The sequence below is a fragment of the Ruditapes philippinarum genome, unplaced genomic scaffold, assembly GCF_026571515.1.
Source record: "Ruditapes philippinarum isolate M1 unplaced genomic scaffold, ASM2657151v2 ctg5531_1_1_1_1, whole genome shotgun sequence".
Classification (NCBI taxonomy): Eukaryota; Metazoa; Mollusca; class Bivalvia; order Venerida; family Veneridae; genus Ruditapes; species Ruditapes philippinarum.
The window spans coordinates 1-14,495 of NW_026863760.1; the positions used below are offsets into that span (position 1 = coordinate 1).

The window sequence follows — 14,495 nt, forward strand, 5'->3', positions numbered from 1 at the left end:
AATTAAAATTTTAGAATGCAGAGCTACATCAAATGTTTAATGAGAGAAAGCTAGGATGTTTAAATACATAAAGCTATATGATGGCTGTTATTACATAAAAAAAAGATAATTAGAAAACTTAGTAACATTTTATCACACATGCAGGTTAGCCTCTCTCATAATGGCTATTAACAGAGTTTCCAAATGGTTACATGTACATGAGTGGGATTTATCATGTAGTTTATACTAATTTACTTTAGATTGATTGTGTTAGAAGCTATAAGCTTATTGAAACACTCTCAAACCCAAAAGTTGCACTAGAAGCAACTAGTACTAAGCAGTGATTGTAAAGTTTCTTGCTCTCAGAAACAAACTGACGGTATTTGAACCCAATCCTTAGATTACTAGTGCAATCCTTTATTTAGATAACTTGTCTTATGCAAAAACTACTCGGCCCTGCTCAATACTGCCACTCATTTATCATTGGATGAAGTATAAGATCAATATGTCATTTTAACTGAATTTTAATGTTGATATTTCATAGCTGAATGACAGTCAGGAGAGTGTACCGCAGGATGCTGAAAGTGGGCTAATGAGTTCAACGGGTGCAGCAGACGACACTGAACACCTGTCAAATTCCGAGGAGCCGGGGGCCGTTGGTGGTGTTAAAATAGTGCTTTACCAACACCCTGTTAGATACTGTGACGGGGGTAGCAGTCAGTTTCAAGAGTCAGTCTATAGCAGTGACGGAAGCTTGGATCTTCAATCGAGTCCGGTTGCACAGTGTCACGTTGAGTGCGCCGGACGTGCTATTGTTGAACATAACAGAAACAGTGAACTAAGTCCGGAAGAGGAGCCGTGTCTTGCCAGATCTGGTAGCATTGATAGTGTACATTCTTTTGACGATGATTTGAACTTATTGGAAAGTCAATCATTAATGACTCGTAAATCAAGTCGGGAAGGAGCATCAGTGACAAGTATGGGGTCGAAATCTCTACGTAGAGGGAGTGAGAGCAGCAGCATTTCACTAAGCATGAAAGAAAAAATGTAATATTAAGTTTTTCCCCCGTTTTTTTTCTTCATTTATTTTTTTGTTATTTTTTTTCTTCTGATTTTGTGAATCAACATGTTACCAAAGAATCATGAAATATATTATTGTGTGTATATCTCTCTCCACAAGCTACTTTAGTGGAGAAAATATTCACTTTTGTTGATAATCTTTCTCGGTCATGCTTTCTGTGTTAACGTCGTCAGTTTAAGTTCAAAGGCAAAACTACAATCTATGTTACTTCTTGAGCTAAACTATATCTGTCTCCTGGTTGTGTCCAAAGACTATGGAAACCTTATCATACATAGTTTGTATTTTTGGTTTCTTCAAAATTTTGGTGTCTATGATGTGGTGCATTCTATTATATAGGAAAATGCTTTACAAAACAATTAATCAATGATTTATGTTCATGTATTTATTTATAATTGAGCGTTTCAAGTAATGTTGAATCTGTTGTTGTCTTTTCTTTAAATTATTTGTCGTAATGATAAAGAAAAAAAGGACTGTCACTAACTATACAGAAAGTGTGACCGAGAAAGACATTTGCTTGTTTTTCTTTATTTTTGAGGGGTCAGTGCAAACAAAGGATAGAACCATTCTTCATTTTGTGTCACTTACAAAAATCTGTGAAAGATGTTATTTTGTTGAATATTTTTAAAGCCACATGCCTCCAGATAAATGCCAAATTTTATGAGAAACTGTTTTTCTAAATGAAAGAAATAATGGATATTTGAATTTATTACAATAATTAAAGCAGCAGACACAATAGAATCTGCATTAATTGCATGAAATATATCAAAATATTATAAACTTAGTGCAGTAACAGGTTAACTCCTATTAAATTAGGTAAGGAGTTAAACTATTACTGCACTTAGGTGATGATATGCAAAATAGCCAGTGAACTAAAAGTAATGGGGTAAATATGTTGATAAAATTTATTAATCATAATAAATTTTAGTTATATTTTACAAATAACCTGTAAACAAATCTGTAAACAGTTATATGGATTGTAAATATATATTCTAAATACTATTTTCTCTTGTTCAGTTTTTGAAACTTTGTTTATTGTCTGGAGGCAGGCAGAGCAATAACCTTAATGTTGAGATATTTTTTCTCATTTTCCTGCGGTGATTATTAAATTACATTTTCATTATACTTTGATAAATTACATTTTGATTTTTTTTGCTGGGAAATTCCTCTAAATATGAAAAATTGTGTGTACATGTGTAGAAAAATAATGTTGGTTGTAAAAACAGCTGTCCAGCATTTTTAAAGGAAAGCTAATAATTAATTACAAGCGATGATTATTTTGAATATTGAAAATGCCATGGATGCAAAATAAAAAGAGCATGAAATTTTAATTTAGGGCATTTCCATGTTATGTTTCAGGTTTATTTATTGATTACAGCCCTGCAGTTATTTTTGTTCTTTGCTGGCATCAGTTTATTTTTATTTTCTTGCAAATAGCAATGCAAATGAGTATTTTAAGTGCCTGTATAAAATAGATCATTGTAAAGAATGGCAATAATGAATTTCATATGTGGTGGTGAACATCCCATGATATGAGTTCATGATCTCTTTCTTAATTCACTGGACATTTTGAATTTAAATTTGTATAATCTAATGTTAAAGGTAGTATGTTGAATCTTACTTCCAAAAAAACGTCTTACAGAAAAATTTCAGTTCAGATTTTTTGATAAAAAAAGTTAAAAATGGACATTTTTTAAGATAATTTAAAATACAAAAGTGTTTTGGACATAGAGCTCACAAAATACAAAAGTGTTTTGGACGTAGAGCTCACTAAAGGTAAAAGGAGCTCAGATTTTTATCAGTGCATGCCATAGATTCATACATAAGTAATACTTTTTAAAAATTAACTCATAAATTAGTCATGCGTAAAAAGTATGTTCATCTAGTACATCTTTGAAAGCATTCTAGGGCATTAAGCCAGGTAAACTCTTGAAAACTGTTGGAATCATTATGAAATGCATTAAGTTCCTTTCATGGATATTATCATTTAAAAAAAACAGATCTTTCTTTCTCCAGATTTTTGAATTTTTCAAATGTGTAGGAGTTTTTCTGCGGGGTGTCCATAGTGGAGTGGTTAAGGTTGTTGATTTTAAACCACTTCTCTAACACTGCTATAGGTTCATGCAACACAAGCGTCTTATGATTCTTTTCTGTAAGAAAGCTATTCATTTAGCTTACGAAACGTCTGTGGTTCTTCTCAGGTGCCCATTTGTACCTGAAATAATGCACGGAATGACACCCGAGGTCTTCCACTACTTAAGCTGGAATGGTGCCATTAAGACCTATACTGTGTTGGTGCGACATGAAACACACACACACACACAAAATGATAAAAAGAGAGGATTTTTTTTCTATGTCTTGAAAATGTATTTCAGCATTGAAACCAGTATTCCAACACTTTTGACTCCAGTATTTTTTTTACATTTTCATTTATATATGAAAATTTGTACTATACACATTTTGAAGTCAAGTATTAGGTAGTTTTTCAACTTTTCACAAATTTCCCAGAATTTGAATAATTTTTTCCGATTTTATGCCTTTTTCCCAAAATAGCTGGAAAAAGAACTGATAACTGTTAGATATTCTAGCTTGCATTTTCTTACGTATTTTCCCATATTTTCCTCACTGTTTATGCATTTTCTTTATTTAATCTGCACTGACCACCTGAACTTTATCAATGCATTCATACTTATTTTCATACTCATATTCATACTCATATTCATACTTATTTTACCTTATTGCTCATACCCAAGAACAGGGTCAAAGGTCACGAAATGTCAATTTGTGGACACAGTTTATAATATCTGTCTTGTGATTGGTTGTTTCTAATTTGAAATTGACCAATGACAGAAGTTTATTTGTCAGTCATGTTTACAAATATATATTTACTAACCTTTGTACCTAGTTTCATGTCCTAAAGCTCAGTAAGTTTGTATTTTTTAAGTTATACAGGGAGTGTTTTTTAATCCAGTATATTGGTGATATAAATTTTATTGGGTATTTTTGTGTGTGAATACCAAGTTCCCAAAAAAAGGGAAAGGGGATTTGGATTTTTTCTCTTTTAGGGAACCATTTTTTTTATTGGGAAAAATGGTTTTTTTTGGGGGCCTAAGTTCCAAATTAAAATTTTTTATTTCAAGTTTTCATTTTTGTGACAAAGGAAAAAAAGGTAGTTCTCAGATTTTGTTAATAAGAAATTTGCTCTTGATTTTCAAAAGGATTTCTTAAAACAAATTTTAATGACTGCGAACAAAATTGTGAATCTATAAGTCCGTCAAAAATAGTAATTTAGAAGGTAAATAATATAAAATGATATAGGTAACAGGACAAGTGTTCATTTGATTATTTGTTGAAGAAATTTACTACCTAATGTCACAGTTACAAGAAGTAAAAGTTAGGAAGACCAAGTATGTGATAGATACTGAAAGTATTATTAAGATTTTGTAAAGATCAGAGGATGTACAAAATTTTTTCCTACATTGTCCAGTGGCACAAATTTTTTTTTTCAATTACAATTCAGTAAATGTACATGTATATTAATATTAAAGTAGTGCAATGCATTGATTAATGTATTGTGATTAGTAATGGTAATGCTATGACTGTTAAAGTTTTGTTTATATCCATTAATTTTGCTGAGTTCTGGATAATATCTTTTTAAAGATATGGGAGGGGAATGTTCTAGGAAGGATGGATGTAAGATTTGTATATAGAAAGCTGTGTAGTTGTGATATAATACAGGAGTGACTGAACAAATCTTGATAGTCTATATTACAATCTCATTTTTGTTTAAAGGCCCATTATGCCCCAGAAATTACATTTCCATATTTGTTTAAAGGCATGTTATGCCCCAGAAATTACATTATCATATTTGTTGAAAGGCCCATTATGCCCCAGAAATTACACTTTCATATTTGTTTAAAGGCCCATTATGCCCCAGAAATTACATTCTCTTATTTGTTTAAAGACCCATTGTGCCTCAGAAATGCTTTAAATTTTATATCTCAAAACGAAATCTTTTATTTTTGATGTCGTATTATAGATTCCAAAATGGTGATAATTATCAAACATACTCTAAAATCATTATTGTAACACTTTAAAACTTACGTTTCCCTTTCTTAAGATGGAAAATGTTATTCGTTTCTGAGGCATAATGTGCCTTTAATTTATTTAAAAGAATTTCATCTACCTAACCATCATTAACTTTTTTGTACATGTATATCAAGACCATGTGGGTATAATAAAATTTCACTTTCTCTGGAATATTAAAGTGCAATTTTAACATTTACTTGTTTCTCACTGGAAAAAATTAATTTGATTAAAAAAAGATTAAGCTAGGGTTATTCATAATTACAGTATACAATGATTAAAATTGAAGAGATTTTAAATATTAAAAAAAAAGAAAAAGAAAATGACAGTGAACAGTGCTTTCACCTTTATTCTTTTAACACTAATATCAACTATCCGTGCAAAAATTGGTAACATTTTGATTTATTCAGATAAAATTAAGATGAAATTGAATAACATAAATTCAGAATCTTTTATATTTTTACATATCATTGTTATTTCAATGCAAATATTGTCTCGTAAACAGCAATATGACATTTCAGCATTTTCCTTTTTGTTTCCTTTGTAGAGTCCTAATAATTTTTTTCTTATTATAACTTTTGAACTTTTTAGCTCACCTGTCACAAAGTGACAGGGTGAGCTTTTGTGATCGCTTTTCGTCCGGCGTCCGTCCGTCCGTCGTCCGTCCGTCCGTCCGTAAACTTTTGCTTTAAATGACATCTCCTCATAAACCACTGAGCCAATTTCATCCAAACTTCACAGGAATGTTCCTTTGGTGGTCACCTTTAAAAATTGTTCAAAGAATTTAATTCCATGCAGAACTCTGGTTGCCATGGCAACCAAAAGAAAAAACTTTAAATATCTTTTTTTAAAGAACCATAAGAGCTAGAGCTTAGATATTTGGCATGAAACATCTTCTAGTGAGTGTCTACCAAGTTTGTTCAAATAAAAGCCCTGGGGTCAAAATTGGCCCGCCCCGGGGGGTCATTGATTTTCCCTATATGCATATAGTAAAAACTTAAAAAATCTTCTTTTAAAGAACCCATAGAGCTAGAGCTTAGATATTTGGCATGAAACATCTTCTAGTGAATGTCTACCAAGTTTGTTCAAATAAAAGCCCTGGGGTCAAAATTGGCCCCGACCCAGGGGGTCATTGATTTTCCCTATATGCATATAGTAAAAACTTAAAAAATCTTCTTTTAAAGAACCCAAAGAGCTAGAGCTAAGATATTAAGCATGAAACATCTTCTAGTGAGTGTCTACCAAGTTTGTTCAAATTAAAGCCCTGGGGTCAAAATTGGCCCCGCCCCGGGGGTCATTGATTTTCCCTATATGCATATAGTAAAAACTTAAAAAATCTTCTTTTAAAGAACCATAAGAGCTAGAGCTTAGATATTTGGCATGAAACATCTTCTAGTGAATGTCTACCAAGTTTGTTCAAATAAAAGCCCTGGGGTCAAAATTGACCCCGCCCCAGGGGGCCATAGATTTTCCCTATATGCATATAGTAAAAACTTAAAAAATTTTCTTTTAAAGAACCCAAAGAGCTAGAGCTAAGATATTAAGCATGAAACATCTTCTAGTGAGTGTCTACCAAGTTTGTTCAAATTAAAGCCCTGGGGTCAAAATTGGCCCCGCCCCGGGGGTCATTGATTTTCCTTATATGCATATGGTAAAAACTTAAAAAATCTTCTTTTAAAGAACCATAAGAGCTAGAGCTTAGATATTTGGCATGAAACATCTTCTAGTGAATGTCTACCAAGTTTGTTCAAATAAAAGCTCTGGGGTCAAAATTGGCCCTGCCCCAGGGGGTCATAGATTTTCCCTATATGCATATAGTAAAAACTTAAAAAATCTTCTTTTAAAGAACCCAAAGAGCTAGAGCTAAGATATTTAGCATGAAACATCTTCTAATGAGTGTCTACCAAGTTTGTTCAAATAAAAGCTCTGGGGTCAAAATTGGCCCCGCCCCAGGGGGTCATTGATTTTCCCTATATGCATATAGTAAAAACTTAAAAAATCTTCTTTTAAAGAACTCAAAGAGCTAGAGCTAAGATATTTAGCATGAAACATGTTCTAATGGGTGTCTACCAAGTATGTTCAAATAAAAGCCCTGGGGTCAAAACTGGCCCCGCCCCAGGGGGTCATGTTTTTCCCTTTATGTATATAGTAAAAACTTAAAAATCTTCTTTGGAAAAACCCAAATAGCTAGAGTTTAGATATTAAGCATGAAACATCTTTAAGTAAATATCTACAAAGTTTGTTAAAATAAACGCCCGGGGGTCAAAACTGGCCCTGCCCCAGGGGTGACATTGTTTTTAACTATATGTGTATAGTATAAACTTTAAAAATCTTCTTTTAAAAATGCCAATGAGCTAGAACTTAGATGTTTAGCATGAAACATCTTCTTATGGGTGTCTACCAAGTCTGTTCAAATAAACAAATAAAAGCCCTTGGGTAAAAATTGGCCCGGGGGCGGGGGGCCTATATACAGGTGAGCGACCTCAGGGCCATCATGGCCCTCTTGTTTGTTATTATAAAGTATACTTACTATGAGAAGTGGCCTAGTGGTAACTGTATCACCATAGTAACTCAGGGAATCATGGTTCCCGCCTCCATAATGGTTAATCTAGAAAATGGACTTGATCGAGTGGTTCAAGTACTGGTAAGCTTTTGTCACTTTCAAATTGAAATGTCTTTATTCACCCAGGTATCAAAAAAAAAACAACATTGGAAATGTTATGAATAAATATTTTTGCTTTTTATTTTTACTTTAAAGATAACATATTTAAAAATAATTTTTCAAATAACATTTTTTTCTCTGGGAGGGTGGGCGTTGTGGGTGGTGTGTTTAGGGAAGTAGGATAATCATCAAATTAAGTAGTTTCTCATTAGAATAGATAATAACAGGTCTCTGCGATATATTTCAGAATTTATCTCCATTTTAAAAGCTTGTTTTTTGTTATATTATTCCCCTTCACATTGTTACATTATCATTTTTTTCATGATGTATATTTTGCCTGTGATTATTTTGTATATATATATGAGAGACAAGATGCTTCTGTTTTTTCCTCCTTGACATTAAATGTGCCACATTTATAGGATGCTTTATTTGACATAGTTAAAATGTTTGTTATGTGAGTTATATACATGTATGTGCAATTGAAATTGTATATTTAGTATTTTGTTACTAAACTGTGTTATGTAAATAGATATTTTGTGACACATGTAAAGTCTTTTTTCTTCATTTCTATAATCTATAATCTAACAAGTAATGAATTTTCCTCATTATTTTGCCAAGTTTTTTGTCATTTGTCTGCAATGACATTGCTAAAAGGGCTTGGGGAGGTCATCTCTTTATATGTCCATTTCATGATGCCTGGTTACTATTGAGCTGAAAGGAAATGATAATAGTGGTTTACCACAAAACTGCATCAACTCATATGAAATAAAGAAGGACTTAACAATATTCTTGCTGTCATGCTTCGAATGTACTTTAAAGCTGGAAAGGATATAGTTTTGTATGGCAAAACCCAACAACCATAACTCTTGATACAAAATTTTAACAAATTATCTCCCTTTTATAGCTTTGTAAGCTCTACTTGCATCTGTATGCCATTTTGAACTAATTCATTATTTCTTCTGAATAGGAAACAAGTTGTTGTTCCCTTTTATAATTGTTTGAATTCGTATCTATTTTCTTCTTTTGACTACTTTTATCTGCTTTGAAGCAACATCAAATTATCTTTCCATTATTTTTCTTTGCATTCATTTAAAACTGCCTTTCATGAAGAATATAATATGAATAGAACTGGATATATTTGCAGGTCATGTGCACCTACTATTGCTTTATTTGACCATATATTATGGCATAATCTTATTCATCCATCAGGCGGTATTATATTTCAAAAGTTTATTTATTTTTCTTGTGTGTGCAGTATAAAATATTCTTTTTGTAAATAAAAAAGTTAAAGAATTTGAAAGAGAATTACTTTATGATTTTAAAGGATAGATACTTTGATAAAAATAATATCTTATAAATGGAATTTAAAACTACATGTACACTGAATATTGTACTGTTTTGTTTCCTTGACAACCAATCTAAAGGTATTCCATTACCAAGCAATAAATCTATATCTATGTATTCCTTATTGTGAAGGTTACTCAAATATATTATCACTAATAAAGTGTAAAAGGGTCACATCAAGTTCATGATAATTGTAAAGGAAATAATTGGAAAAAAAGGTGAGTATATATGCTCATATTACTATGACAACGGTATGGAATTATTCAGTCCTTGCAAGAAGTGTGATACATGGTGATCACAGAAAATAATGTATAGATTGGGTGCTAATTTGTTAACAGAAAATACATATAAGGAATGGCGGACAAAAAACCCCAATGTGCTCTAAATGTAGAAAATAGTCCGTGTTATGCAAAGACAACAGTATACAGTCTAACTTGTGTTAAAATATCACCTCTGAATAAAGATCACCCTTGAAATACAGGCCACTCTTTGACAACCCTTCATTTATTGAAAAACTGCCAAAATGACCTCCAGATAGATAGAATTTAGTTATTTGACAGCGATATTAAATTATGTACTATGAATAAATTTTCAGTAGCTTTAAGGCCATAACATTCATTTAAACTTCTAAAAGATGTTCATAACTATTGAAGAAAAAATCTGAAATATGAAGATACTGACATGCAATAATGAATCATTGAAAAATGTGGAATAATTTTGGAAATATAATATACAGGTAATTGGAAATAATCAATTTTCACTTTGATGTCATATGTTGCCATGGTAACAAGACAATCGTGACCACACGATGTCTGATGTCTCCGACTTGAACTCTATAGAGACACATGTTTTGCCCATTTTGTATAAACTGAATTTTGTGATAATTTATCAATAATGGGGCTAATATATTTTGATGACACAACAAGGTGACCAAAAAAAAAAATGAGCCGTGTCATGACAAAACTAACATAATGGGCTTGCGACCAGCATGGATCCAGACCAGCCTGTGCATCCGGGCAGTCTGATCAGGATCCTTGCTGTTCGCTATCAGTTTTTCTACTTCTAATAGGGTTTGTAAGCGAACAGCATGGATCCTGATCAGACTGCGCAGAGGCGCAGGCTGGTCTGGATCCATGCTGGTCGCAAACGCATTATGTTGGTTTTGTCATGACGCGGCTCAATTATTATTATTGTGGCCAAGTTGCAATAAATTGATTACCCATCATTAAAGCTGCATACTTCCAGATGAGCCAAAATAATTTATAAAAGTCAAACTTGAGAAAAATGAACTATGATTTTAAGAAAAGTAAAAGGATCCGAGTATCAAGTATTACTTCACATTTTATTTTGTGATTAATGACTGATTTTGCAGTATTTGTCACCATAATTATGTCTACTGCGTTACAAACGCACTAAGGGCTATATTTTTGCAAATTATTGTATTAATTATTTCAGCATTGTTACTAGTAATTAATCATGAACAATTACACTGTTCATGGGAAATGAAAGGGAAATTTTAACTTGGAACAGATATCCTTAGATTTATGGTTACCCATGCTTTGGAATACTAACTTGATACATGTACTAGTTAAAATAATATAATACTTAGTGGTAGTCTTTTACACATTTTGACATTTCAGTTTTTCTCTCTCCTTCAAACATCATGTGATAGGATGAATTTTTTTTGATCATTTGTTATGTCTTCTCACTTAAAACATCTGTGTGATATACCTTTACCTCGCTGAATTTATATTATGGACATGTCTTGCTTTCATATATAATTATAACTGTCCATTGGTAAATATAATAGGTTCAATAGAGTAAATAATTATGATGGTTTCAATAGGTAAATATGAGGGTTTCAGTGAAGTAAATATTGGGGTCTCAATAGGTAAATATATGAGTGTTTCATTATAGTAAATATGAGTGATCAATAAATTGAATGTGAGGGTTTCAATAGGTAAATATGATTGTTTCAATAGAGTAAATATGAGTGTTTTAATAGATAAAAATGAGGGTTTCAGTAAATCTAGATGTGAAGTTTTCAATAGAGTAAATACATGTATAAGGATTTCAATAGAGTAAATATTAGGGTTTCAATAGCGAAATTAGACTGCCAATGTATTAGGATTTGAGAATATGCATGAAATCATAGACTAGCTGCATATTGGTGTGCCAGGTAGCTCTCAGAGAAATAGATAAACCCTAACTACTCTGAAATTGAAACGGAAAAGAGGTATCAATTGTTATAGAGCCAGGCTGGCCTGATTAGGCTTTATATTAATGTCCCACCAACTGTAAATTCTTTTAAATAATGAACTGTTTCAAGTTAAAAAAGTCCATTATTTGAAAGCAAGCTGATTTCTCTTGAATTGATAATAGACTGTTCTAATATACTAGTTGGACAAGTCCATTTATGAAATTCAGCGTGATAAAGGTTCTGTACATGTTCTGTTATTGTATATATATTTTGTGTCCAGGATGATAAATGTATTTTGTTAATATCATTGTTACACATACCTGTGTATTTAGCAAGAACAATTTTGTTGCTAATCTTTTTCTTTGTGAATAAAATGTGGTTAAAAATTTGAAGAATGTTTGTTTGTTGTTTATTGAATGTATAAATTCCTATTGCTTGTTACGCATTATAACTACTGGCAAATGTTCAACTGAATATAAGCTTTTGAAAAACTTACCTTTAAAGTTTTTATAGTCAGGCCTTTAATTTAAAAAAAGTAATTAATTTTGAAAGTCCATGTAATTCCTCTACCCAAGTTGAGTAATTATGTACTTGAGTTAATATAAAATCTGTGCTTGAAGGGAGATAACTGTAACACTAAATATAAAATCTGTGCTTGAAGGGAGATAACTGTCTTTTTGCTGTTTGAACAATACATTTCAGCCTTGGTCTAAGAATAATCAAGAACAGTAAATAAAATGACTTTTACTATCAAATGTATCACAAGTTGGACCATGTTGAAATATCTTTGACAAGTCTACTGAAACCTTTTAAAGCTAACAGGATCAATTATGTCCCTGGCACTAACAGATTTTAATGAATTTCAAAACCAGGGACTCTTAACAACACTGTTTGCCCTACATCCTATTTGGTTTATATTTACAGTCTGTCCATATGCATACCTGTTTACAATCTTGTGATGGTGTGGAATTTCAGTCTTAAACAAGAGCCGTTGGAGATGACGGTGCGGCTTGACTAATTAAATACAATACACAGTAAAGGAAAACAAGTTTAATAACATATAATCAATTAGGATATAAATGTATTTTTCTGTATCAGTTGATATCAAGAAAAAAGTAAAAAATAACATTTTTAAAAGGAAAATTTCAATAGGAGATTATTTTGGAACTATTGCTTCAGAAGTTATGAATCTTGTCACAGAAGATTTGGTTGATGATACGGAACATTGATTTGAAGTTGATACCTTAAGAAATAAAGAAGCAAAAAAATAGCATTTTTTAAGGACAATTTTTAGTTCAATGGGAGATAATTCTGGAGAATATTGCTTCTGGAGTTATGAACCTTGTCACATAATAAGGAACATACATTGTATATTTGAAATTATTTTACTGCATAAAACCTTAAGTCTGAAGTTTGGACATCATCAGGACACCAACTGACAGGATGAGTAGGACAGTGTCCATATAGTTTACTTTATATAGTCAAGCTAAAAGGGATGGTTATTACATACAAACACAAAGAATCCATTCAGAAAACACAGATGTCCCCACATACCTCTGATTGTCTAGAGTCAGTCTACAGACCAATAACAGGAAAACTGGACAAAGGCAAATCTATTTTCCTCCACCCCCATTTAGTGGGGGCGTTAGCGGCAACAAGAAGTTATTACAGTTTGATCTGCAAGAAGACTCCCCTGGCTCTTAGTATAATACAGGTGTTGTTGGTCATGTATTTTAGACGCTTCTCAAATATTTTAAAGTTCAAGTTCTAAATTTAAACAAGGGATTTTCAAGTCTGTAAAATTTTATATAAATTCTTAAAGATTACATACAGTGAGTATGTATTGTCTTTTCTGCACTTAATATTTGTCTCAAGTTCTTTGAGAAGGTCTATGTCTCCTGTTATAAGCCCACTGTGTATATCATTTTACAAAACAATTACTGCTTTGAAATTAATTTGAGCGTATTTTTCATAACAACAGGGTATTCCAACGTAATTGTTTTGCATATTGTCAAACTAAGACGGCTTTTAAACTAGTTAATCAGGCATTTTATCAAAGAGATCAGGCACAAGTGGGAATTGCTCATTTATAGAACCATATTCAACATAGCAGCAAGTCATTAAACTGAAATCCTATCTTACTAGAAACTTAATCCACTAGAAAATTTCAAATCTTTCCCCAGTATCTACTAATTAGCTAATAGAGCTTTCAGCATTATTTTCAAATTAAACTTTTATAACATGTGGGCACTCACTGATGTCTCCAGAGCTGGTGATTAAAATCCTAATGTACACTTGTCATATATATAACAAGATATGTTTGTAAAACAAGTATGCCCCCTATCGGCAGCCAATTTGTCATGTGATCAGGTTATTATGCATGACATCTGACCCAGTGAACAAGCAATTAATAAGGGTTATCTAGTATCTACTGGTCATGACTAGTCACAAGGTAATAATTATTGTGACCCCATAGGTTGTGTGCAGCAATTAAAGTTATTAAAAATCTTACCAAATATTATATACATAAATTTTATGAAGCACATAGGCTTCATTAATGACAGCCAAGTTGTTATATTACATAAGACCTTCAAATGTGTATACCAAAAGCACATAAAAATATCAACCAAGGCAACTTTAGTTGTCGAGTTATTTGTCACAAACGGTCATTAAGTACAAGGTCACTATGACATTGACCCCTTGACCCCAAAATCAATAGGGGTCATCTACTGGTCATGACCAATCATCATACCAAGTTTAAAGTATCTAGGCCTAAGCGTTCTTTAGTTATTGATCGGAAACCATTTTTACTTACAAGGTCAATGTAACCTTGACCTTTTACCCCTTGACCCCAAAATCAATAGGGGTCATCTGCTGGTCATGACTAATCATGATACCAAGTTTGAAGTACCTAGGCCTGAGCGTTCTTTATTGATCAGAAATCGTTTTCACCTACAAGGTCAATGTGACCTTGACCTTTGACCCCTTGACCCAAAAATCAATAGGGGTCATCTGCTGGTCATGACCAATCATCATACCAAGTTTGAAGTACCTAGGTCTAAGCGTCCTTTAGTTATTGATCGGAAACCGTTTTTACCTAAAAGGTCAATGTGACCTTGACCTTTGACCCCAAAATCAATAGGGGT

The 14,495-nt window shown here is 32.3% G+C and overlaps 1 protein-coding gene across 1 annotated transcript; it reads left to right on the forward strand.

Annotated features, from left to right (window-relative positions):
- Positions 1-523: 523 nt before the first annotated feature.
- LOC132723253 (uncharacterized) lies at positions 524-3,377 on the forward strand (the record flags this gene model as incomplete). The annotated part of the gene is given in 1 exon segment (XM_060707931.1): positions 524-3,377. A coding segment is annotated over 1 exon segment (507 nt), but the record flags the coding sequence as incomplete, so codon positions are not given.
- Positions 3,378-14,495: the final 11,118 nt, after the last annotated feature.